This window comes from Patagioenas fasciata, chromosome 5 (genome assembly GCF_037038585.1).
Source record: "Patagioenas fasciata isolate bPatFas1 chromosome 5, bPatFas1.hap1, whole genome shotgun sequence".
Classification (NCBI taxonomy): Eukaryota; Metazoa; Chordata; class Aves; order Columbiformes; family Columbidae; genus Patagioenas; species Patagioenas fasciata.
The window spans coordinates 66582749-66609402 of NC_092524.1; the positions used below are offsets into that span (position 1 = coordinate 66582749).

General features: G+C 50.0%; 2 protein-coding genes across 4 annotated transcripts in view; one reads left to right on the forward strand and one right to left on the reverse strand.

Annotated features, from left to right (window-relative positions):
• Positions 1–18435, reverse strand: part of TXNDC16 (thioredoxin domain containing 16) — a 41417-nt gene extending 22982 nt beyond the window's left edge. The window contains exons 1-11 of the mRNA XM_065840000.2: positions 17882–18435; positions 13330–13533; positions 12290–12372; positions 10451–10524; positions 9051–9125; positions 8594–8715; positions 7523–7613; positions 5614–5770; positions 3996–4162; positions 2127–2187; positions 632–773 (exon numbers count right to left, since the gene is read on the reverse strand). Of these exons, the coding sequence (XP_065696072.1) occupies positions 632–773; positions 2127–2187; positions 3996–4162; positions 5614–5770; positions 7523–7613; positions 8594–8715; positions 9051–9125; positions 10451–10524; positions 12290–12372; positions 13330–13498 (1141 nt within the window). The 5' untranslated portion in view covers positions 13499–13533; positions 17882–18435. The remainder of the gene's footprint in view (positions 1–631; positions 774–2126; positions 2188–3995; positions 4163–5613; positions 5771–7522; positions 7614–8593; positions 8716–9050; positions 9126–10450; positions 10525–12289; positions 12373–13329; positions 13534–17881) is intronic.
• A 393-nt stretch (positions 18436–18828) lies between these two features.
• Positions 18829–26654, forward strand: part of GPR137C (G protein-coupled receptor 137C) — a 34644-nt gene continuing 26818 nt past the window's right edge. For all 3 annotated transcript variants that reach the window (XR_011739464.1, XM_065838825.2, XM_065838824.2), the window contains exon 1: positions 18829–19281. Coding sequence is in view for 2 of the 3 variants with exons in the window: in XM_065838825.2 (XP_065694897.1) it covers positions 18925–19281 (357 nt within the window). In the remaining variant the exon portion in view is untranslated. The remainder of the gene's footprint in view (positions 19282–26654) is intronic.

Here is a 26654-nt window from a genome sequence, read left to right on the forward strand (position 1 = left end):
AGCAGAGGTTATCACATCTTATCCACTCACCATGTCTCACACCAGTTGTGCCCTCTGATTTGAACCCTATTCTTTAAGCATGTTGGCTCCTCTAGGATTCTGCCCCACTTTTCATGGGAAAACAAAACCAATTTTGTTTGGAAAACAAATGTATTTTCAAGGAAACATTGCAAGACCAGTGTTTTCTCCCTGGGGAAGGCAAGTCTGGAACAGCTCTCAGACAAACACATCTCAAACCTTTCCAAAGGGACTGATAATTCTGAGACGCTTCATCTGACGCTTAAAGAGGAGCCAGCATTGGGTGCACTTTAAACCCTCACGCCTCTGAGGCTGGACGCACTCAGCATAATTATCCCTCTGCCTCATGCAGCACCTCTGCAACTGTTCCTCTAACAACTGCTGATTTTCTTCCCTGGTGTTTCCCCTAAAAATTACACCTGTCTGTCACCAACTCCCAGTGTTCTGCAGAGAATACAAGAGCCACTTTGTATGGTGTGATGTGACTGTGATGGTTTGCCCGTGATTTGCAAAAGCGTTCTCTGATGTTTTAACAAATGCTTGCTGCCTCTAGCAGATGCCGATTGCGTGTCCTATCAGATGACAATCAGCTTTTCCCTGTTTAGTTGTGCACCTTGATTGTTATTCTCTTTTTCATCCTCATCCTCCTCATTCTCCTCCTCATCCTCTTGGATTTGTTTGACCTTGCTCTTGTCTTCCACCAGGGTAATAACTTCATCAGTGTCTTCCAAGACCAGGTATTTGATTGGCACTCCCTAAAGAAAACAGAATGAATCAGTGAGAGCAAAACATCACCCTCTGCCTATTCTGTCTGCAAACCAAACTCAAGGCTGATGGGGCACAATCACCCAACTCCTTATTTTTGGGCATATTTCAAAGCTGCTAAACAGGGGAGCTTCTGGGGCGTGTTTCTTTGACCCAGTTTCACCTGGGCTAAAGTTTTCCTCACTCCAGGTTGACATTTTCTTGCCAGGAAGAAACTGTGGCTATGTGGGATCCTGGGGTGAAGGTGAACACCTGCTCCACCTCCCAGCATCTTCATATAGATCCACCATTGCAAGATAAAGCCCAGTGGCCAAACAGGGAAGGAGAATGAGGAGGTACAGGGTCCTCTTGGCTGTCCCCACTCTAGAGAGGGGAGCTTGGGTCAGAGCAGCCCATCACAGTCTAGGAAACTGGCACAAAAAGTCCTTTATCTCATGGAGCTCAACCCAGGAGAAGTGGTCCAAAGTGTACATGGGCTGCCAACCCATGGAAAGAAAAGAGCAAAATGTATTTCTCAGAAATGAGACCTTGTCGGCTTAAAACAAGTTTTGGCACTGTCTCAGTGAAAGGCATTTCGGAGAAAATGAATTTGATAATGAACTGAGAGGAATGACAAACTGCTGGCACCTCCCATTGGCTCTAAGAGGAGGAACACAACACTCACATCTCTCACCAGGGCAAGGGAAGCCCTCAGGGGACACCCAGTTTCAGGTCTGATCCTGTATCTCTGCAAATGTGACAGCGCAGGTAATCTGGGGCAACATGTGCTCCCTGGCATTTGTCAGCACCAAATTCCATCTTGCCTCACAAGCTGGGTCAGGTCCCTCCAGGGCTGAGCTCATCTTGATCAACCTCATTTAACTCACACCCTGCCTTTTTCCCAGATTGCTGCCAAAGGCATTCGCTTACATCAGTTCAGCACAGACTTTTGGTTGTTTGCTCTTAGTTTCAGCCTCATTTCCTCACCCATCTTTTCAATGCCTTTCCTTAGGGGCCAATGGCCTTTAAAAGTCCAAATCTCTGGGGAATTTGCACTTGGGCTCCTACCTTCAGTAGTCTGCAACCTTGCGTTGCCTTAAGGTATAATGGAGGTGTCACCCTATATTTTGAATCCAAGATAAACACTTTTTTTTTGTCTCCTGTAAGCAGCCACAGTTGCTCTGCAGCACCAAACTCAGGCAGTTCCAAATACATGTGGGCATCTTGGGAAAGACACTTCTCCATGAGCTTCTGGGAAGGCTTTCAAGTAACAACAGAGGTGAGCAACACGCCAACACCTCTTAAGAGCAACACTCCCAGATAGGGAAATAAGACTTGTACAATAAAGAAATCCAGTGTCTAACCTCATCTGGTGTCTTGAGAGCGATGTTTGACCGGAGCAGAATGTTCGAATCTACGAGGTCCCTTCCAAAACACAAAGTGAACATTAGATGGTGTGACATGTATTCATTCAGCCTGCCTGGCTGACAAGCCCACCTTTCCCAGCAGCACCGTGTCCTCATGAAGTTGTGCTTCAGTGCCCCAGAGAACTTGCAGGAACCCAGAATCAGCATCAGTGGTGGAGAAATAGGCTCCAAGAGACCTTCTGGTGGGGCTGACACCACGTGTGCTGTATAATGTTACAGGCTCGAGGAAGAGCAGCTGGAAAGCTGCCCAGTGGAAAGGGACCTGGGGGTGTTGGTCAACAGCAGCTGAACATGAGCCAGCGTGCATCCAGGTGGTCAAAAAGACCACCAGCATCCTAGCTTTTGCCAGCACTAGTGTGGCCAGCAGGACCAGGGCAGTGACCATCCCCTGTGCTGGGCACCAGTCAGGCCAAACCTTAAATCCCAGGGTCAGTTTTGGGCCCCACACACCAAGAAAGGCCTTGAGGTGCTGGAGCGAGTTGAGAGAAGGGAACAGAGCTGGGGAAGGGGTTGGAGCACAAGTGTGATGGGAGCGGCTGAGGGACCTGGGGGGTTCAGCTGGAGAACAGGAGCTGAGGGGAGACCTTCTGATCTGAACTGCCTGAAAGGAGCTTGGAGCCGGGCGGGGGGGGTTGGTCTCTTATTCCAAGTAACAAGTGATAGGACAAGAGGAAATGGCCTCAAGTTGCACCAGGGGAAGTTCAGATTGGATCTTGGGAACAATTTCTTCCCCAAAGGGCTGTCAGGCATTGGAACAGGCTGCCCAGGGCAGTGGTGGAGTCACCATCCCTGGGGGGTTGAACAGACACAGAGATGAGGTCCTTAGGGACATGGGTTAGAGTTGGCCTTGGCAGTGTTGGGTTAAAGGTTGGACTTGATGATCTTAAAGGTCTTTTCCAATCAAAATGATTCTATGATTGTATATTTATTTTGCAAGGGGTTTGGATGCCCCATCTGCGATCTAGGTCTTTGCCCATGAGCTGGTAGCCACGTCCCAGTACAGCTGATCTGCTGATGGACTTCAGCTCCTGAGTAAACACAGTGACAAAGTGTTTCCATACAGGGAGGTACCATGATGGCAGAAAGCTGGAAGAAGAGAGCCCAAACTCATCCTTCCTCCACCTCCTCCCATCTTCACAGCTTCCAGCAGACACCCCCCAAAGGCCAGGTAACCATGTCCCCAGGGGCTGCACACCTCCTTCAGCCAGACACCATGGAAGCATTTGCAAACACAAGCCAGTCTGGTGTACACAGGCTGCTCCAGAGCCCATGGAGTAGACACAAGGGACCAGTGGTCAGCTGCAGAGGAAGCCAACGCACAGCTGCCCCATGGCCACCCACAAGCATGTTTCCTGTCCTGGGAATCAAGCATGCTGGTCTAACCCAGAGAGCCCTTGTTGACTGAGGAGGCACCACTAACTGAGCAGAAAACCCTGTCAAGTCCCAGCACCCACAGTCCACCTTCTTTACTGGATCTCCTTCTGCTCTTAAATTGAGGGCAAAACATAAAATCTTCCATCTGTGCTGTTTCTTTTCCAAAAATCTCTCTTAGACTGACTGTTTTTCCACTTCTAAGTCAGCAAGAGACTCAAGCATTTCTACACCTTCAGCCAGTCTGAAACCAACCTAATCTGATTCTAGACACGTCCTTAAATGTGTCATCCTCTCACAGGATATAACCTAGTTTTACTGCTTCTCATACAAATGTGAATAAGCCCACTGATTATTGTCCTGGCGGTGGGGTAACCAAGCTCAGAGATATCACAAAAACCAAGGAGAAACCCCAAAACACCTGCGAGCAAATACCTGGACAGAAGGGCAACTCCTGCCTTCCCCAAGAGTTGCCAGGCCACAAACTCTGCTGTTCTCCTGTCAGCCTCATAGGTCTCTTTCTGGCTGAGGATGAACACAAGTGGCAGCCCAAGCTGCAAGTGAACGGTGGAAACCTTCTCTGGGTCCTCAGCAACCTCTGTCTGGAGAAAAGACATGGTTACACTGAAGCACATCTCCACACAGTTGAAGGTACCTGAGCTCTTCTGCACAGCCCAAGCCACCATGTGATCCCCAGTCACAGAAATAAAGACACCCTTGAGAAAAAAACCTCCAACCCCAATTCTAAAACATCCATCAAAGCAGAACCCACATAACCCTGATTAAACTGTTCCAACTTGTCATGACCCTCCCTGCTAAAAATCTGAGCTTTATTATGCGTGTTTTTGGTGACTTAGCAACTCCAAATGTCAAAACCTGGAATCCAATCCCCAAAGCAGTTTGAAAACCCCAGCCCCAACATGCACGAGCTCCCTTCCTGCCTTCGACATGCTGCTTCATGACAGCACGGAGCTGTTTAATGAGGTTCCTTCCCTCCACGGGCCTCACCCAGAAGGATGGCACAGAAGGAATGATAGAATAGTTTGGGTTGGAAGGGACCTTTCAAGGCCATCTAGTCCAACTCCCCTGCAATAAGCAAGGACATCTTCAACTAGAGCAGGTTGCTCAGAGCCCCATCACTTCCCAGCTCATCTATCCACCCTTTCACGTGGGCAGATGTCACCAGCGGGAACTAGAGGCCTGCTGAAGTTCACAGCCCGGTGGGAACAGGAGATCGGAGGGAGCCTCCTGGCCCTTGTGCTCATCAATGAATGAATAAGCCATATCGAACACGCCAGGGTGCTGAGCCCCCTGCGAAGAGCCCAGAGGAGTGGTGGAGGACTTTGGGTTTGTCTAGTTTGGGAAAAAAGGAGGCTGAGGAGTGACCTCATGGCTCTCTACAGCTTCCTGAGGAGAAGTGGAGAGGGAGGTGTTGAGCTCTTCTCCCTGGGATCAAGTGATAGGACATGGTGGAATGGTTCAAACCTACACCAGTGGAGGTTTAGGCTGGACATTAAGAGGCATTTCTTTACCGAAAGTGTGGTCAAACACTGCAACAGGCTTCCTAGAGAGGCGGTCGATGCCTCAAGTCTGCCAGTGCTTAACAGACATTTGGACAATGCCCTTAATAATTTGCTTTAACTTGTGGTCAGCTCTGAAATGGTGAGGCAGTTGGACCAGATGATCATTGTAGGTCCCTTCCAACCAAACTATTCCATTCTATTCTATACTGTTCCATTCCAGATGTCCCAGTGAAGTCCAAGGGGCACCTCCACCCCATCCCCACTCATGGTGCTCACAGACAACTGGAGGAGCACACACTGCTGCCAGGCTCTCCCTGGAAAGCTCTAAGTGAGCTGAGCAGTGCAATGGAGTGTCGCTCCCATCCAGCTCCACGCCTGGTCCTTGCTTGGACTCAACCTGGAAGCTTTGTCATGACCTTCATGGGGAAGAGGCAGATTCTCGCCCTCAGCTCACACGTCCCTCATCCTCACACCCACCCCAGCTGCCCTCATGCCCACCAGACCTGGTGGCTCCTCTTCCCCAGTCCTACCACCAGAGGAGCCCCCATGAGCTTGAGGTGCCTGTGGATGTTGAGCAAGGTCAGCGGCTGCTCCATGGCTGTCCTCCTGCAGGGCTGTGCCAGGTCTGTGGCCCACTGGCAGTGGCAGAACAAGAGCCGGGCAGATGACATATCAGGCTCATCGTTGCTGGGAGAGAGAAAACAAAACCCACGCTGAGCTAAGCATCCACTGTAGGGTTTTAATACACCCTGAAATAATGACCATGTTTGTTGATGTCTTTTACAGGGCAGATGATCTTCAACTTCAGGGTTTGGCAGGCTCGTGGGACATCTTCAAGAGCCCTACTACTGACAGGTAAAATTGTGTCCAAGCACCTTTCAAAACAGTGCTGAATATCTAATGAAAACCCTGGTTCACCAGGTACAAAAGACCTCAGTCCCAGAATATTTGGTTTAAGAAGGACACAAACTGAGCTTTTCTCAGTAGGATCAGCCATACCACTCCAGCAGAGATTCTGGTAGGAGAACGGCTGAAGTACAGCTTTGCTCATGTCTTTTACCTCACATCTTACAGACTGTATAAGGAATATTGCATCTTTTGAACAGCATTGCTTTTGGTTGCACCAAAGGAAGCAGCGAGATCGAGTTCCCTGGGTGGTTCCCTGGTTACTGGTTCCTGCTCTGATACCATCTCTGGTGTTAGCCTGGAGGTCAGCTTTGGGAGGTCACATCTCTTTTCTTACACATCCATTCCCCACCTCTAAAATAGGGATCACCTTCTTCATAAAGGACTTTAGGATCTCCCTATGGAAGAGCAGTGTGTAGTATTAAGACCTCAAAGCTTGACGCCCTGGTTGGCTGAAAGCTGTTCATGTTGTGTGAAGCTGCCACCATTTAATCAGCTACGGAGATTGTCTGTTGGTGTCTTCTTTCAGGAGAATGAAGCTAAGGAGATTGTCTGTTGGTGTCTTCTTTCAAGAGAATGAAGCAAATTCCTGTCCAAATGACAATCGTGCCATCTAGTGGCAACCACGAAACGCTATCCCCCATCAAAATCCTGCGAGGATATGATGGCATCTCAGGAAGAGGCTGCTTTGATGCTTATCCCGGTGTTATCTGTGAAAGCAGGCAGATGGTTGGACTAATGCTTTGCTGAAGATGCAACACGCTATGTGGTATTCCCACCTTCCTCTGTTTCCTGACTGCAGTAGGTCACATCAGCAGCAAGCGGCATGGAAGGACCTGCCCTTCTAATGCAGCTCCTCCTGCTCCAGCTCCACTGAAGCCATCAGGTGGGATGTCCCAAACGCAACACTCCGGGGAGCAGAGTCTCATGCAGCTGGACTGCAGAACTCATCGCTGCCAGAAGTTGCAGAGATGAAAACTAAAAATGTGTTTTAAAAAATCTGGTGGCTGTTAACACCATGATACAGGTTCAGTTCCCACCTCTGAGAGTCCCAAAACCTCTGAGGGCCAGAAGATGGGAGGCTGATGGCAACACACATCCATGTCCTCAGACCCCTTTGGGAAGCACCTATGGAGCTGGGTGGGCTTTGCTGCGACCCACTACAGCAGTTCTTACCCTTCTCAGCTGGCCAGACTTGATCATCAAAGCACAAACCTGAGTATTTTAAGACTGTAACATCAGCCACATCAGCCTGGCTGAGGTTTGATCAGTCAGCTATGGAAAGGAGAGAGTAGGTTCTATAAAATCTCACTCAATGAACAGTCACAAACAGCATGGTTAGACCAACTCCAGGAACACAAGCAGCAGCTGGTTTTGGAAAAACAAAACAGATCTGACTGTCCACCCTTGGCATCACACCCTAACACCATCTCAGATTTGTTCTGTGAAGTTGAGAAACCGCAAATAGAGCAAATGGTGCAAGGAAGCAGCTCTGCCTGGTGTATGTGGGTATCTGCGTGTGTTCGGACATACCCAGTGTCTTTCAACAGCGTCGCCTCAGTTGTCAGAACAAACTGGTGGACAGTCCCATAGACAAAAGCGGCCTCCATCACAGCTCTGTGCTCTGGAAAGAGAAAGGCAAGACAAACTCACCTCAGCTCCTTTCAGCTCTCCTTCTTCATCCTCCCCAGTTGCAAACATCAATGCCCAGGCTTTCAGAAACTCTTGATAAAAAGTCACGGCTGTCTGAAGAAACACTATGATGGTAACTGAGTAACTGGAGCGCAACCCAGTTGCTGACCCCCAGTAAACACACAGATGGTATAAATGAACCCGTTTTACTGCACAACCAGAGATATGCCAACGGGTTTATTCATTTATTAAGACAGCAACTACTGGCTTACTTTGCCTGTCATGTCCATCTCTGAATCATAGAGTCATTTTGGTTGGAAGAGAACCTCAAAATCATCAAGTCAAACCATTAACCCACCCCTGGCATTAACCCGTGTCCCTGAGTATCTCATTTCTGCATCTTTTAAACCCCTCCAGGGATGGTGACTCCACCACTGCCCTGGGCAGCCTGTTCCAATGCCCAAAAACCCTTCCCAGAAAGAAATTGTTCCCAAGATCCAACCTCAACCTCCCCTGGTGCAACTTGAGCCATTTCCTCTCATCCTGTCACTTGTTACCTGGAATGAGAGACCAACACTCCCCATGCTGCAACCTCCTTTCAGGTAGCTGCAGAGAGCGAGAAGGTCTCCCCTCAGCTCCTGTTCTCCAGGTTGAACCCCCCCAGGTCCCTCAGCCGCTCCCATCACACTTGTGCTCCAGCCCCTTCACCACGTTTGCCTGTTTGTGTGCTCCCAGCAAATGTTTGCAACATTTCTTAATGTTTGTGTGCTCCCAGCAGAACTTTTCTGGTGTAAGTGGTCCCTTTGAAAACACAGCAAGACAGACAGAGGTGAGCAACTTGTGTCTAGGTGGCCCTTTCAAGTTTCCTTGATGCTCCATTTGCAGGATTTTGGGTCAGAAACCCAGTTCCCTTTCACTTTAGTAGGAAAAACCCTGGGAGGAGATCAAAGCTGAAAAGCTGAGTGTTAATACCTGCTGTCCCAGTAGCTTGTACGTAGGCAAAGACCATGTTCGACCTCCCTTTTAACGTATTTTCAATGTTCTGAAGATCCGCCAATGTTTCAATGTATTTAACTTCATTAAAGAGCAGGGCGCTGAGGAGTCAGAAGAAACCCATTAGCAACTGGTTTCTTTCAAGAGCAAATTTACAGCCACATAACAGTGATAGGAAAAACAAAGTAAAATTCCAGCTTCTTGCTGGTAGATTGAAGATTCACAGCCAAATACAGCTGTCCAGATGTGCGTTGGTCAGTCATCTCAAGGATACAGGTTTAACAGGGTCAAACCATACCAAAGAGAGAAGGAGACTTCTGCTTGGCTGGGAGCAGCCCCTGCAATACGTGAGGTTTGTATTCATGCAAAACTTCCTATCAAGAAGTGAAAATGGAAAGTAAATGATTTCACAGAGATGAATCTGGTTTGTACTTACAATAAAACATTTGCAACAATGGAGTTCACATCAAACAAGGCATCGGTGGGGAACTCTCTGATCAGCACGTTACCTCTGGGGAGGGAAGAAAGAGTATCACCAGAGAAACTATGAAAAATTAACTACATGTACTCAATTTTCACTCTGCTGAATACCTCCAGATATCTGCTGGCAGGTAGAGCTAGAAAGAAAATGCCAGGACTGAATTTGGGAATTTTGTAGGAATAGGTGTGCAGGCAATGCTGTTTTGGTCCGGTCACCTCTGTCGTTGCCATTTCACTAGCACAGACTGACAGAAGATCTCTATATACCAACATCACCCTATAGACCCTCACCACCAGAGGAAATGTTTCTGTGGAGCATGTACAAGTCAGTGAGAACTGAGCTGATACATGGAGAAGCTTCCATCCAACATCCCATGGATAAGTCAAGAGCTAAACCTCCTCATCCAAGGCAGATCATAATATCATAGAATTGTTTTGGTTGGAAAAGATCTTTAAGATCATCAAGTGCAACCCAACACTGTCAAGTCCATCACTAACCCATGTCCCTGAGAACCTCATTCCCACACCTGTTCAACCCCTCCAGGGATGGTGACTCCACCACTGCCCTGGGCAGCCTGTTCCAATGCCCAAGAACCCTTTTCGAGAAGAAATTGTTCCCAAGATCCAACCTCAGCCTCTCCTGGTGCAACTTGAGGCCATTTCCTCTCGTCCCGTCACTTGTTCCTTGGGAGCAGAGCCCGACCCCCCTGACTCCAAGCTCCTTTCAGGCAGTTCAGAGATCAGAAGGTCTCCCCTCAGCTCCTGCTCTCCAGCTGAACCCCCCAGGTCCCTCAGCCGCTCCCATCACACTTGTGCTCCAGCCCCTTCCCCAGCTCTGTTCCCTTCTCTCAACTTGCCTCAGCACCTCAAGGTCCTGGGGGCCCAAAACTGACCCCAGGATTCAAGATTTGGCTTCACCAATGCCCAGTCCAGGGGGACGGTCACTGCCCTGGGCCTGCTGACCACACCAGTGCTGATGCAAACCAGGATGCTATTAATCACACCAATGGGAAAAGGACCCATGAGTGTTTCTTTCTAGGAGTAGATCCAAAGCCTAGTGGGCTGAGTGTAAGTCTGGAGTCCTGGTGGTGGGACAGACAGAAGAACAATGATGGAGCACAACCCTCTGCAGCTCAAGAGAAACATGGGGCAGGATGGGAGGTTTCGCAGTGAGGAAAAAGCATCTATTTTATGTGTGTTGGACCTTTTGGGGGTACTTTTCACTAAACTATATGTCACTGATGTCCTCCTGGCTCCTCTCTTCCTACACAGACATCTCTGATCACTGACAGCACTCCCTTCAAACATTCGCACTGGAAAGCAATCCCAGTGTGGTGCCCAGAAAATCTCCCTCACCTGAACAGATAGGCTTTCCTTAATGTGTTTTCTTTTCCACAGTATCTCGAAACATCCTCTTTGGGACAATTAACCTAGACATTGAAAGCACGGAATTAGACATTCAGCTCCACAAATGACTACAAACATACAGCACTACAGCTTTCTTCCATTCAAAAGTGTAAATAAAGCTTTTCCAAACCTGCTGGGAGAGAAAATACAATAAAATGGAGTCCAGAGCCTGGGACTGGATTTTGTACTTCAGGCCTCCAGTTCAGTCTGCCTTGAATTAGGTCAGATGGGATCAAGAGATCTTATGATCTGCCCAGAACATTTAAAGCAACAGATTGCTGCTTGCTTATTAAACTCAGCCTGTATCTGGAGGAAATTAAATACATACACACACATATATAAGCACTTCTCATCCTCTAGTTATGCTTGCCTGAATTTGTAACTCCCTCACCTAAATCAGCATAAAGTTTCAGCTAAAAAATCCCTTTATAGGAAATATTTATTGCACTGAATTAAAAAGAAGTGAAGCGACCCCATCCATCATTCCTTGCAGGCCGAGGTGGCAGGAGGGAGCTCTGCAGGGGTTGGGCAAGTCCCAGCTTCTGCCTAAGACTCCGTCCAGGAGTTCCTTTAGTTCCACCTTTGGGTGTTCTGCCATTTTGCACTGGGTCTTGGGACTTTTCTGCCTTTTTGGCCTTTTCTCTCTCTCCCCGGATGGGCTGTTCAGGACCAAGGTGCTTTCTTCCCACGACTGGCTGCTTGGTGTGGATAGAACTCATGAGGAATTGCATTGAATATCACTTATTTTTTATGTATGTATTTATATATATTATTAGTATAATAATGTATTAATAATTTATATAATAAATAATATATTAATAATATATTATTGTATAATTAAATATATAATATTAATGTATGATTGATTAATTAATAATCACATATAATAATAGTATAGTACATTAGTATTACTTAGTTATTCTATTAAACTGGTTTTTATCTCAATCCATGAGTGTGTCCCTTCCCTTTTGACTCCCCTACTTGGGACTGGGGTGGGGGGAGTGAGTGAGCGGCTGTCATGGTTTTGATTGCCGGCTGGGGTTAAACCTCTGCTTCTGTCACTGTGTTTGGAGACACAGGCACAGCATTGACCACTCTGGGACACAGGAACCTGCCCGTGTCCCATGGGCAGAAGGTGTGACACAACCCACAAGGGGCAGATGGAAGGCCACGGGAAGGGATAAAATGGGATGTCCGGCGCAGCCAACACCTGCTTTCTTAGAAGTGTAGAATCATAGAATGGTTTGGGTTGGAAGGGACCTTCCAAGCTCATCCAGTGCCACCCCTGCCATGAGCAGGGACATCTTCACCAGCTCAGGTTGCTCAGAGCCCCGTCCAGCCTGGCCTGGGGTGTCTCCAGGGATGGTTCAGCCACCACCTCTCTGGCCAACCTGGGCCAGGCTCTCACCACCCTCACTGCAAAAAATTTCTTCCTCATGTCCAGCCTGAATCTCCCTCCTTTAGTTTAAAACCATCACCCCTTGTCCTATCACAACAGGCCCTGCTAAAAAGTCTGTCCCCATCGTTCTTATTGGCCCTTTTTAAGCACAGAAAGGCCACAATAAGGTCTCCCCGGAGCTTCCCTTCTCCAGCTGAACACCCCAGCTCTCTCACCCTGTCCTCCCAGCAGAGCTGTTCCAGCCTCAGATCATTGCTGTGGCCCTTCTTATGGGATCCCACTGCTGTCAGTCCCCAAGGTGGGTCGAGAGAAGCTCTGGTCACCCTGTAGGAAACCCTGCAGAAATAATCTGCAGAAATAGCCTGTCCCACTCCTTGTACCCCATTTACCTTCACCACTGAAATGCCATAGTCCTGAAGAGCCTCGACTGAGTTCTCAATCTGCTCCAAGAAGGGCTGGGCACCAGGAGAAACTAAAACAACAGATAAAGAGACGGTTTCCACCCCTTTCTCTTATGGAAGAAGCCAAGGAGAGTACCTGAAGGTACTCACTGTCCATGCTCTGGAGTGGTAACATGCTGAGGTCCCCGTGAGAACATCCCTGGGACAATGTCCCCAGGCCATCCCAGCAGACCTGAGCAGAGCAAATGGGGAGCTGTGGTGTGGTACTGGTGGAGGTGCTGGGAGCTGGCTGGGGAAGGCGGAGAGACTGGGATTGGTTTTGTCAGATGGGTGCTGCTGTATTGGGCTGCAGGTCCTCAGAGTTAAGAGCATCCTCCTGCCATGCACTGAGACAGTGCTTGACACAATATGGTCTTGCTCTTATTCAAAGATTAAGGTATTTACTGAAAAAAAACCTAATTACAGGCAACAACATGAATGCCTGAAGTCTCCCGTGCTTCCTTCCTAACACACCCAGCCTCCCTGTGTTGGTGCCTCAGCCCACACCAATGCCTCTGGAGAACACATCTGCGGTCATGAAGAAGCAGAACAAGAAGAGCAAAGCCAAGGATCATCTTGTAATTCTGGACAGCCCTCCGTTCCCCTGCATGTAAGGGATCCCCCTTTTCCTGGGAGGTACAATGGAAGAGAAACCCAGCCCCTTGGAGGGGACAACTCCTTAGGAGCCTGGGTTTCTATTCCATGGCCACCTCCAGAAAATAATCCAGAAAATTAACGAAGAGGTTTGAAGGAGCGTGCCAGGGGACACAGCCAGGGAAGATCCCACCCCAAGAGATGCCTGCCAGCAGCATTCGGGACTGTGCAAACTCAGATTTACCAGCTGAGCTGCACCAGCTCTTCCAAATCACTTTGGGTTTAAAAATGTCAAGAATTGCCTCCTCATTGTTCCACTTCCACACATACCCTCACATGAGCCTTTGCTGAAAACCCAGGCTGATGTAAATGCATACTGTTAATTAAATACATACCGCTATGGCTGAAATAAGCCAGGGATGCTCTGCCAGCTTGTAAGCTACTGAAATACTCCTGGGGGCTCAGTTCCTGCAGCAGCCCTGCACTTCCCCACGTCGGGATGGAGGAAACACAGAAGAGCAGGAAAGAGAACACAGAAATCCAGCTGTTCTTTTGGGCTGACATGGCTCTTATCAGCTACAGGCACAGGAGAGTGATGACTGAGAAAAAAAACCAAAAACATATATACGTATAGCACATACCGACATATACACATTTATATAGGAGTATTTTCTGTTCAGGTAGTGCAGTGTGACCGTAACTTCCAGATGCGACACAAACATCTTGAGCACATCATGAATTCGTCACTAGACCAGCAGGTGATTCACACAACTGTCAAGATGACAGCAAAGGCTATTCCCGTTCCTCTGAGTGGTATCTGTAAGTGCACAGACCCTCAGTGCTTTCAATTTAGGGCTGGTTTTCTTCCATCTTTTTTTTCTTTTGATTTAAACAGAAATTATGTATACAGGCAGAAAACAGTGACAGTCTCGTACAAAAAACCCCCACCCAAACTGCCTCAATTAATGTTAAAAAGCTCTGAGATGCCACCAACATAATATGTGCCACTGAAAGAGGTGTTCACAAAGGGACAGGCCATATTGGTCACTTCAGATCATGCCAAATGATGTGGGGAGATTCCAGATCCCTCTCCCAGCGCCTGTCCCATCTCTCCATCGTTTGAGGTTTCAGCTACACCAAATGGCAGAGGGGTTTGTGCAAACTCCTTGGGCTTGTCACACCGTCCTCGGTCCAACCTCATGTTATTGTGATGTTGGTGGCAGGGGAGCAAAAGCCAAGACCCACAGCAGGCTGCAGGGCAGTCGTAGAATCATAGAACGTCCTGAGTTGGAAGGGACCCACAAGGATCATGGAGTTCAACTCCTGTTCCTGCACAGGACAACCCCACAGTTCACACCGTGTATCTGAGGGTGTTGTCCAGTCTCTTCTTGAACACTGTCAGGCTTGGGGCAGTGACACCTCCCTGGGGAGCCTGTTCCAGTGTCCAGCACCCTCTGGGTGAAGAACCTTTTCCTCACGTCCAACCTAAACCTCCCGTGGCACATCTTCCTGCCATTCCCTCAGGTCCCAATGGTCTCCCTTCCATGCCAGGTCTCCATGTGGAGTTGGTGAGGACAGAAGCCAAGGAAACTTGTGAGATGATTCAGAGAACAGGGCAAAGACCAAGCGTCTGCTGCCAGGGTTCAGTCCTGCCCAGGTTGCCCAGCCACAACTGTTTGACTCTTCTCCTTAACATTAAAGGGCTCAGGAGAGCTTCATGCGGACAACGGTTACAAGGTGAGAAAACACTTCATTCCTGTTTACCACCAGGTTCCTTCACAGCCTGATCTTCAGGTATCAGTCTTTGCCCTGAGTGTGCCAGAGCACGGCTGGTCCCTGGTCAACACAGCTCCAAAGCTGGAACTGGAGCCACACAGAAGCTGTTTGCCTCACATCATGAGCCACAGCTGTTTTTGTGAACAAACGCCCCTGTGTCCATGGACTGTCATTCCCTCCAGCACCCTGCTGGATCCTGTCAGCTTTACTATCACTGCTCTGTGATGAAAACAAATTCAAATGCTGGAAAACATGCAGGCAAAGTCCCCCTGCCCTGCTCTGAGAGGGGAATTAGTGACAGCCAGGCAGGTTCAACCTTCACAGGCTCCCTCTCACATAGGTCTGGTGTTTGAGTGCCACGAAGGAACAAGGAGAGAGCTGAGAAAGGCATTATTTTTTAATTTTCAATCCGAAAGTCACCATTTTTCTCCTTTCCAGCTTTGGGAAGCACCAGGCATCTCTGGTCCTTTGCCCTCCCATCTGTTCCTCTGGATTACAGAGGGGACAGGGATCAGGGCTGTGGGGGGGATGTTTATTAAATGATGAACTTGGTTACAGCGAGATGGAAAAATAAACTCAGGCCTGGCATATGGGAACCAGCCCAGGTGAAATGGGAGAGTTTGTTATCCAGGAGGCAAGAGGAGCAGCCTCTGATGACTCAAAGACTTCATAGTGTTATACCTGGAGCAGTTTAAAACACAACTCCAGCCTCTACCCAGCCCCAATCTCTGGGACTTTTTACAAGGACATGTAGTGACAGGACAAATGATAACGGTTTTAAACTGGAAGAGGGTAAATTTAGATTAGATATGAGAATTTCTTCCCTGTGAGGGTGGTGAGGCACTGGGACAGGTTGATCAGAGAGGTGGTGGATGAACCATCCCTGGAGACACCCCAGGCCAGGCTGGACGGGGCTCTGAGCAACCTGAGCTGGTGAAGATGTCCCTGCCGATGGCAAGTTTAGCTCCCTAGGCAGATGCTTCCAAAACAGGAACACTGAGGATGCTCCTAAATTGAGGGACTTTAGCCTCTCCTGTGATGATCGATACAGATCAAGCCTTTTGTTGCAGAAGGACATTCACCTCACTCCCAGCTGGTACCGTTTTTTGGCAGCCCCGCTCACTTGCCTTCCATACCCCTTCAGCAGCAGTTAACCAGTGTGCTGCCCTCCCAAATTTGCCAGCAGAGAGGACACACAACAGCCCCCAAATCCCGGTATGGCTGACTCAGCCCCTTCACTACAGCAGGCAACACAGGCTTAAGCATTATCCCTGGCCCAAATATGCCTGCGGAAAATATACCACTGGTAAAGAATGCAAGGGGAAGCGTAACGCTGACAGCTCTTCTTGCACTTTGGACCATGCACAAAGGTTTTCTTTAGAGGATCAGAAAAAACTCCCTGAAAAACTCTTTGTTCCAGCCTCCTGCTCTGTGGATCCACGTGAATCCCTCCAGCTGCACGTCACCGCCTGACCAGCAAACCTTCCCAAACGCATCCAACTCACAGCCAGCTCATCCACAGATGGAAACTGTCCCAACAGGTGCGCTGTCTGCAAACTTCCCCTGAAGATACAATAAACTGGCTTTTCAGGGCAAAACAAAGCATCCCTGGGATCCCGCTCAAGCACATCTGGATGATGCTGAATCTCCAGTGACAATCCACTACCAGAAATTGTCACCCTGTGGTCACTGCACTGTCCCAAGGATTTTTAATTCTTCAGAAGACCCCGCAACTCCAAGTGATGTGGCTTGACAACTGCTGACATATCCTGCTGACAACTGCTGAAATATTGCTTATGTCAAGCAATATTTAAGGCTTTTTTTTTTTTCCTGCATGAGGTTATGTGTTAATTTTACAGAATCCTAAGGCTGACCAGCAATAATCTCACTTCCTTACTAGATATTGCGGTATTTTATATATTTTTCATTACACGCTCCCCCTCCGTGGTCACCTTTGAAACAGTGGCCAGCACCAGCCTTCTCCTAATCAGCAGACAAGTCAGTTTAATTATCACTACCCAGTTTTGCTGGAACGGAGCTCAACCCAGCTCCTTTCACACATTCCAAAGGCAAGTTTTTTGACCCGCCTGACTTAAACAAGGTCAAGAACCTGCAGTTCTCCAGTGCTTGAAGCTGGGACAGCGTCAAGATTGTTCTCCACCACTTTGGGATGGGTCTGCAATCATGGGACTGAAATACCTGCCAGCCCTTCCCGCCCGGTCCTTCTCCCCAGCAGCCTGCACAGGAGGCAGGGGTTGCAACCTGCAACCGCAAGGCCCCTACAACCGTGTCCCCCCCACTGTGGCCTTGGCCCTACACCTGCAGAAGATGTTTCCACCCACATCAGATGCCCCAACAAGCCTCCCACCCCGTCTGCAACGCTGGGATCCACAGTAGTCCGGTGCAACTGCTTCCAGCCACCAACCAGAGCCCCACTGCAGAGGGATTTATCCCGCATTTATCCACAAACGCTCTTTCAAGCCTGAGTGCTGCCAGAGCTTCTTTGCACAGCTGGGCATGCTTTTCAACCAGCAGCGTTTAAAGGACGTTGCAGATTGCTGCATAATCAGCCCACGGCACAAATCCGAGCCGGGGCAGCTCCCGAGATATCTGGCACACTTTGTCAGATGATAACAAGCTCCACTCAGCGGCGCCGCCTCTCCCCCAGCCTCTGGCACCAGACGTACCTGATTTTCAGCGAAAACACAAGATACAGGCCTGGAGGGTGCCTATAAAGCAGCCGCTGCGATGCTGTGGGAGCAGCATCTTCCAGCGCAGGGACCCTTCTCAAGGATGATCAGCAGAACTGGAAAACACATCGATGTCAAAGCGCATCCAGCCTGGTGCCCAGTGTGCTTTGCCTCGCTGGGGTTTTTGCAGGGATGCTCCCATGCCGCTCCATCTCCTGCAGTTCCCGGAGAGTTTCACTTTCATTTTCACTTCCAGGTCCCACTTCCCGGCACCCAGTAGCCCAACTGGGCCTTGCTTGTCACCGAGGCTGCGGGAGGGACACGCTGCAGCTTTTCCCTCTACCCACGCTTTGATGCCCATGCACAGCTGACAGCCTGCAGCATCGCCCACTCCTGCTAGTCCCTGGGCACCCCAAAAATCCCTGGAAAACAGCTGGCACTGTGATGACGGCCTCCAAGATGGCTTAGGGATGTCACCTACCTGGATGTCCCGAGGTGAAGTCCTTGTCCATCCACCGCGGCTGGTAGGACAGCGGCACACATCCAAGTCTCCCCTTGGCCCTGTGGCTGGTGGGCCCGGCTGCACGGCTGGAGAATCCGCGAGGTGGCCTCGGATGCCAAAAATAAAGCTGGGAGGTCTGTGCCAGCCCAGTGGTGGGATTTCTGAGACCCGAGATCTCCTGGTGGGGAGGGTCTCTCCGCTGACTGTTACGAACCCTGAGCTTTCCCCTCAGCCATGGGGATGGCTGCCCATATAGAGGAGACAACACCGGAGACCCAACCTGTCCGTAGCTCAGTGCACAGCTCCAGGAGACCCCTCCAGAAAAGCTCCCCGCTTCCTCCAGGAACCCCAAACCCGCTCCCGGAGCCAGAGCGCTGCTAGAGCCGCTCCCACAAAGCGGGAGGCTCCCTGTCCTCCCTGCTGCGGGGACTCTCAGCTGCTCGGAACTTCCTAGTGCACCCCCGCGAGATGCTTGCACCCCTCTGCACCGTGCACCCCGTTTGCACTGCGCACCCCCAGCGGCGCGAGCCCCGGCCCCGCCGCGCGCGCTCCGCCCCGCCCCCCGGGAGGGCTCGAGGGGGCGGGGCTTCCCGCCCGCCTCTCGAAAGTAGGCGGGGCGGGAGAGCTCGCGAAGGAGCGGGGAGGCGGGCGGCGGCGGCAACCTAAGAAGCCAAAAGAGGCGACCCGCGGGGGAAGGCGGTTGAGTGACAGGCGGCGGCGGCCACTCGTCTGGGCGGATGGGCGCGGTGGGGGCGGGCCGGCGAGGAGCCAATGGGGAGCGCGCGCTGTCAGGAGCGAGCGCCTCAAATAATCGGGCTCAGCTGATTGTCCCCGGCAGAGAGTTGTTTGGCGGCGGGCGGCGCAGCCGGGAGGGCGGGCGAGAGGAGGAGGGGTGGCGGAGGAGGGGTGGCGGAGGAGGGGGGAAATCTCCCCTTTGTTGCATGGGGGTGTCCAGCCGGGGCTGAGGGGAGGGGCGAGGCGGGCGGCGGCCGTTGGCGGGTCGTTGCCTCCCCCGCTGCCCCATGAGCTCGACGGCGGCCCTGGCTGAGGGGGCGGCCGAGGGGGCCGCCGTGCCCTACGCGGTGGAGCTGGGGCTGACCGTGCTCCACACGGCGCTCTACGCCGCCCTCTTCCTCTTCGCCTACCTGCAGCTCTGGCTGCTCCTCTACTACCGGGAGCGGCGGCTGAGTTACCACACGCTCTGCCTCTTCCTCTGCCTGCTCTGGGCAGCCCTCAGGACCACCCTCTTCTCCTTCTACCTGCAGAACTCCCTGCAGGCCCTCCGCCTCCAGCAGCCCTTCGCCCACTGGCTCCTGTACTGCCTGCCCGGCTGCCTGCTCTTCTCCAGCCTCTGCCTCCTCAACCTCTATTTCGCTGAGGTGAGTTTTTAATTTGAGGGGGGAGAGGGACAGCGAACCTCCACCCTGCGAGCCGGCGGGCTAAAGGCGGCTTTACAGCCAAACTTGGGGGTGCGCCCTGAGGGCAGGTTTGGGGTGGGATGGATGGGGTTGTGTGTGTGGAGATGTGCCCTGAGGGTTCTGAGAGCTCTGCCCTCAGGCTGGGATGTGGGGCGGAGTGGGGAGGTGCAGGGGTGTGCCCTGAATCCAGGCTTTTTTTTTGGGAGGGGGGTTACAGAGATGATGCCCTAAATCCAGGCTTGGGGGTGGGGAGGGATTGAGGGGGGGTGTCAGCAAGAAGTGTGTTCTGGACTCCCAGCGTGGGGGTGGTGGGGTGCAGGGTGTGCCTTGGATGCAGACCCTTGGTGGGGGGGACACAGGCACATGCTCTGAATTTGGGGCTGGGGAGTGCAGAGATGTGCCCTGCTCCCGGGTGGGGTTTTTCCCCTTTGAGAGGTGATGGTGCCACCGAGATTTCTTGGAAGACTGTTTTGCATTTTTTTTTTCTTTAAATTGATTTCCCCTTCTCGAAAGGGGACCAGAAAGTGGCAGCAGCAGGGGCTGCTCTGGCCTGGAGTGATGCCAACCATTACGTCACCAGCTAGAGCCTCTTCTGCTATTGTTGCTGCGCTCCCTCCTTCTCTCCATCTCTCCGCTCTGAACTGAGCTTGTTGTTCTGCAGCTTGTTGTCAGACAAAAAAAAAAAAACCAACCAAACAAAAAACAAACCCCAAGATCCCTCTGCATCCCCAGACAACAGCCTGGGGCTGGAGAGGTGGGACCCTTCCTAGCACAATGATCACTATTGGGACAGCACGGAGCTGCTTGTTATTGTTGCTGAGCTGTATTCCTCCTTTTCTGGGTTTCTCATTACTTGTTTTGCATTTGTTTTTTTGCATTTATTTTTTTTATACTCCTTTCTCTACTCCTTTCACTTATCTTTCAAAGCCTTAGCTCTCCCCTCCCCTTCTTCCTCTGAATATCTTGTTTCTGCTCCAGTTTCTCGTGAGCAGCCTTTTGCTTGCCTGCCTTCCAGTTTGGTGACTTGTTTCATAAATAGGCAGTACTTTCCTTCCAGCTTTGTTGTTGTTGTTCCTCAGATTCTTTGCTCTGCGGCTCTCAGCTGTTTGCCAGCCTCACAAAGGAATCGCTAACACACAGCGAAATCGCTCCATCGCTCCGATGTGTCACCGATGGGAGTTATGATTTCATTTTCCTGAGGACAGCAACATTCACATGATAATGTGAGACTTGGAGCAATTAGGGTGTTCAGCTGTTTTGGTTTTTTCCCCTCTGACACAAACACCTGGAAGCTGGGGGTAAACTGCTCATTGCAAAAGCTGTTGGTGTTAGGTAGGCTGCCGATCAAGCGGCAGCAAAATAACAAATGGTGCATAGTGTGCATAATCCATCTTGTCTGTTAAAGGGAGCCTGACCTACCGATTGCTCCAACCCGTAGGTGTTTGTGTGTTCCTTTGAAGGCAAGCTGAGGAAGTGGTCCCATCTTCTGGTGCTGTTTTCTCCAAGTCACTGAACTTGACAGCACATTTGCCTCTTTGCAGGGTTGTTGAAAGGCTCCTTTAAAGAATGGCAAAGTAGATTAAAATAGGTTCTCAGGCTTCCCTTCCTCCCACAATATCTGTTTTTCAGTGGAGTCTGGCTGAACATACCCAATTTCTTTCTCCTTGAAGACCTAGAGTCAAGGGAAATCGTGGCTGAGGAAATCAGAGCTCAGGATCTAGAATGGAGAAGGATAAAATGAGTTATTAAAGTGGGTTTGCATGCATAGTTACGGATAAGGTCTGGCACTTGGCTGTCACAAGCAGAGTGGGTGTCCAGCACTTGTGGTGTTTGTGGGTGATCTCATGGATGGTAGACGATGAAGAGCTGCAGCTCCAGAGCTTTGAAGAAAGTGCAGCTAGGTGGACTGAAAGGCTTTGGTGTTTTTTCTGGCTTCCATTTTAACAAAATAAATGATGCTCAGTAGCAGTATTTGGCCTCCTCCTTTAGCAACTGCTAAAACGAGCCTGTTCTTCTCCAGACAAAGGGTGCCATGTGCTGGGAGCTGAGATGTGCCTGGCTTGACTGTGCTCAGTGCTTCTCTTGAAGCACCAGAGGAGTTGCGTTAAGGGGGCTTAGGGGGTAATTAAACAAGAATTGTCACTACCTGGAGGAAGAAGAGAAGCTTTGGTGGAGCCACAGCAGTTGAGCTGAAGTGGCTCAAGATCTAGATATGTTTACAAGTGTGACTTCAAGCAGAACCTGCTGTGGAGGGCCTGACTGTTCCCAGTTCTTCAGGGCCCATTGGTAGCAACCTGCAGAAGGGCACTGAGCTGCTGCTGCTCTGGGGGTGGCATCCCAGCCTGAGATGTTCTCAGATAAAAGCATAGGTTGCTGCTGTGTGTAAGGCCTGGCTAATTGTCTTTGTACATGGTGCCTCCTTTGTGGAGATGCTGGCATCTCTCTGAACAGTGGAAGAAAATCTGACCTGGGCTATGTCATTTGAGCTAATCTTGCTTGATTTAAGGAGCTGCTCAGCCTCTGTACAAGCTGAGGATGGAATGGTGCTGGGTGGGGAAAGAACTCCAGGGAACAGCATGTACCCATGGAGAACTAGCATTATTTTGCACTCTAGGCTGTTCTGCGGCTGAAATTCAAGCTCATGAAACTGTCTAGTGTACCTCCTTTCTGTGGGGAGAGATTATGCTCTTCCTATCCCTTTCTGGCCCCTGAGATTCTTGAGGGGATATGGAGGCATCACAAAACATGTGTAGGATGCTTATTTGGTGGTGACAGTTTTTCATCACTGCCTTATTCTCACCAGGAACATCAAAAGACATTATGCCTTTTGCTTGGTAGCATCTTTTCCTTTGTCCTTAAGTTTGTCCCAGAATGAGTTCCTTTCAAGGAAATTTGAAGTTCATGGTACATCAGGTCAGAATCCCCCCAATCTGCTTCCGGTTTTGCCTCAAATGGACGAAACGATGGCTCTGATATCCAACCTTTCTCTGCCTTGCTTGTGGAATAGCTCCTCTGCTGCCAGTTGGATGTCTGCTTGAGTAACACTACCTTTCCCAAGAGTCTGCTAATTCCTGCTTTTCCCCCAGGTGATTGTCAGGAGTGCAGCATATGGAAATGTAGCCACGACAACCTACATTTTGACCCTCTCAGAGACCTTCTTGAGTACTTGGCATCCTTGCCTCACTTGGGAGCGCACAATGATGAGTAAGGCCTTCTGCTGGAGTGGTGGCTCTGCTGGGCTGCTCTGTCAGACTGGTGTGGCCATAACCCTTAACCTGTCTGGGTTTCTTTAAGTGCTTCATCTCGGGAGATGACATCAGCCTATTTCATCCCTTGCTGCTCTAATTGCACTGGAGCAGACATGCATGGGAAGAGCATCCAGCCTGGGAGCTGTTTGTCCTTGCTATCCTGCATCTTCCTGCCTTCTCAGATGGAAAACTGGAAAAGCTTCCATCCATTCTTGCAGTTTTCCACCTTCCTCATCTAGCGGACACCTAACACATGCCCTCTGCCTCAGAGGGACAGCTGGTAAGGGGTCACTTGCACTCAAAACTGCTCCATCCCATGGCTGATGGTTCCCAAATGAACAGGTGGCTATGGCAGCTATTCTAGGAAATCAGGGTACGTGCAAGTTGCACACTGTGTTTATGATGGCATAGGATGATCCTGGTATTAGTGGGGATGGTGAGAGATCCTCATCACAGATAGTTCCAACTTTCCCTCCAAGAGGCGGGTGGGAGCTTGAACACTTGTTATGGGGTGTAGTCCCAAAATAGTCTGTGCTCTGCTCCAGTGCTCAGTGGTGAGAGAAGGAATCTGTTTGTGGATGATCTTGCAACTGAGGGCTGTGTTTGTGTCAAGGCAGAACATGGTTATGTCTTGATTCATGATTTCTCTATGGAGCGAAAGATACTTAGATTCCATCAGACAATGAGAAGTTTCTGGCTCTCCTGGATCTTTCAGGTCTTTTGTGAATGGCTCTAGCAAAACCGAGCTAAAGCACTGTCTGAGGCTTAATGTTAGGGCTAAGGTCATGGCTTGTACAGTGGTCCTTAGAGAATATGAGAACAAGCCCTTAGCAAGTTCACTTTTCAGGCTCAGTGATGTGAGCAAGATATTCACTTTTGTGAAATGTATCCACTCTCGTCACAAAAACCGAAGCCTCCAGCACCACAGAGGACTTGGAGGTTTGTAGGTCTTCTTGGCCTCACCTTCTTCCCAAGTCTGTGGTGATGTGAAGTGCTCAAAGGACTTGTGGCTTCATAAAGACAACTGAGTGTTGTGTAATTGTTATAAAAGGCTTGCTTAGGAGTAAATGTTCTCAATCCTGCTGCTCTGGGCTAGCAGAGGCTTCTGGTCATTGTTTTCAGCAGGCAACTGCATGACTTTTGGGGCTGGCCTCAGCTAGGAGCTGAAGGAACTGCTCAGTTTGCAAAGGTTGCTCCTAGCAACTTGGCATAATGCACCAGTTTGAGGGCAGGGGTCTGTATTTCCTATTTTTATGAAGAATAAGGCTACTCCTGAGCTCGCTGTGCTGATTTCTTCACACTGGAACCCTCTACATCAGCTATCCTTTGGTTTTGAAAGCAGCAGAGCTAGTCTAGTGCTTAAAACCTTGCAAAGCTGTCTTATGGATAAGAAGAACCCAAAGGTGCTTTGTGAACACTGCTGGTGTCACCCAACTCCTGTGAAGAAAATGCAGCCTGCAGATGAGTTACCATGTCTTAATAACTAAAACCACTGCAAACTGAGTGATGCTTTTTTAAAAAATCTGATAACTGCAGGACTAAATAGCTGGGGGCTAATAAAAGTGTAAGACTGGTGCTGTGGTCTCACTGTGCTTTTTGTGGCAGCAGCCCAAACGTGAGTCTCAGGTTGCTGTTGTACTCTTAACCCTGAGATGGCTTTGTGTGCTTAGTCCTCAGAGCTCGGGGCTTTATGGGAGAGTCTTGGGACACTGTTTTGCCTGTGGCCACTGCAGCTGTGGAGGTCAGCACCTTATTTCTGTTTGCCAGTGGCATTTCCCTGCTTGACTGAGGGCCTGTTCTCACCTGGGGTAGAACACAAGCCAGGGACTCTGCAGGGCTGTAGTTAAGGGCTGCTCTTCTGGGAGTCTGAGCAGCAGTACAAATACATCAAATGGGTTTCCATGGGTGCTAAACCAAGAGGTTTCCCAGATGGATGTCCTTGATGTCTGTTTTGATGCTCCCAAAGTGTGTGAATGTAGCCTACTGGCAAACTAAGCGCAGAGGATTGGAGGATTTCTGTTTTGAAGTCATGGTCCTTCCAAGGCTCAAGCTTCCTGTAACTCAGATGAGCTTTGGGCCTCATAGTGCATAGTGCTGTGCTTCTGTGCTTCTCTGGGCTGGCACAGGCCAGGACAACAGGACAGGGGGCTTCAACAACTGCTTGTACTGACTCTTTGGATACTTTCCTCTGCTGAGATACCACATCTTATTCCCTGCTTGTAGGTGCTTTGTGAGTTCATCCTCCATCCTACTGGGGAATAGGACCAGACAGTGACACTGGCTCTCAGAACAGGGTTGCTGAAGCTGTCCGATGCCCTGTAGGAGGGCTTTCCAATGCTTGAAATGGCTGTAATAGATCGACCCTCAAATCCCAAAATGTCTGTGGAAAGCCCTTGAGGTGCTGGAGTGAGTTGAGAGAAGGGAATGGGGCTGGAGCACAAGTGTGATGCGAGCAGCTGAGGGACCTGGGGGTTCAGCTGGAGAGCAGCAGCTGAGGGGAGACCTTCTGATCTCTGAACTGCCCGAAAGGAGGTTGTAGCATGGAGGGTGTTGATCTCTTCTCCCAAGTAACAAGTGATAGGATGAGAAGAAATGGCTTAAAGTTGTGCTGGGGAGGTTTAGGTTGGATATTGGAAAGAATTTTTTCCTGGAAAGGGTTTTTGGGCATTGGAACAGGCTGCCCAGGGCAGTGATGGAGTCACCATTCCTGGAGGGGTTGAACAGATGCGGAGATGAGGTTCTTAGTGACACCGTTTAGTGCCAGTGTTGGGTTAAGGGTTGGTCTTGATGATCTTGAGGGTCTCTTCTAACCAAAATGATGCCATGATTCTAGGAAATCCTGTTAGTAGGAGCCTGATTTTTGGAAGCTTCAGAGCTTCATTGCTACCTTAGTCCTGACTGGAAGGCAGGAGCCAAGAAGTCCCACCAGACCAAAAAAAAAGCTGAGTAAGGTGCCTTGTAAGAGATGAGTGATCCTTCACTGCGGCCATGGTCTGGAAGCTGACAGGGAGGGCTCCTTGCAGAAGTGGTGAAACTAAACCTCCACAGTGGTCTTGTGCTGACCCCACAAGTAGATCTTTGCTGGGTCTGGCTAGCTGACTCTCTACCTCTCCCCAAGTTCCTCCCAAGTTTCTGGTCAGGACATGGCCTTTGTCTAAGGCTGTGACCTCAGCTCTGGGATCCTTCCTGGTGGGGTTGGTACCAGAATCTGTGTTTCTCCCAGGGCAAAACCCAGTTCCAGCCATGGTTGTGCTGAAGTGTGTGACAAGCAAGCTCCATGTTTTTCTTGCTGCTTGTCCTGACCAGGTGTGGGTACCAGTTATCTGTCCCCTTGCAGCAGGACTGCAGTGCTCGTGTTTGAGCTGTGACTTGGGAATATGTCCACACCTGTCCATACCTCCTTAGCCCAGAAGTCCTGCCCTTGGATGCTTCAGCAGGAGCTGCCTTCCAGCCCAAAGGGACATGGAGGGTTGGCTGGTATATTGGATGAAGAGCATTGTAGGGCTGCCTGAGCATCAGCTGATGGTTCTCCAGCCTTCCCAACCCAAATAACTGGAGGTGTGGACATGGCTTCAGTGCCCCATGGTCTGAGCAAGAAGCCTGTGAGCCTTTTCTCTGAAGTGCTGGTCCTTCTTGAGCAACTTTCAGCTTAAGTCTTCTAATCCCTTGTGTGGTAAGGAAATTCACAGAACCCAGATCTGCTCTTGGACAGTGTGTTGTTTTGAAGAGTGAAACAGCCTCAAAGTGACTGACTGTCTGTTTATCTGTCAAATGTGCCATGCAGCTTGGTTGGCTGGCACTCTCATCTCTGGAGGACTTCCTACTATCTCAGAGTTACTTTTCAGGTGTGTTTGGCCTACAAACATCATCAGGGTGGAGGAGCTCTGAGCTCCAAATGCTTGTTATAACCTGCAGGTCCATAATCCAATAGGAGAGGGCTATTTTAAATCAGCTATTTGTCTTGCTGAACCTGCCTTCTCTAACAAGGAAGCAGAGCATGAGGTCCTAAAATACGCAGCACAGAACACTGGGCAAAGTAGATGTATTTTTGTATTAACTTAGTGACTACTGCGTGCTGAACTCCCT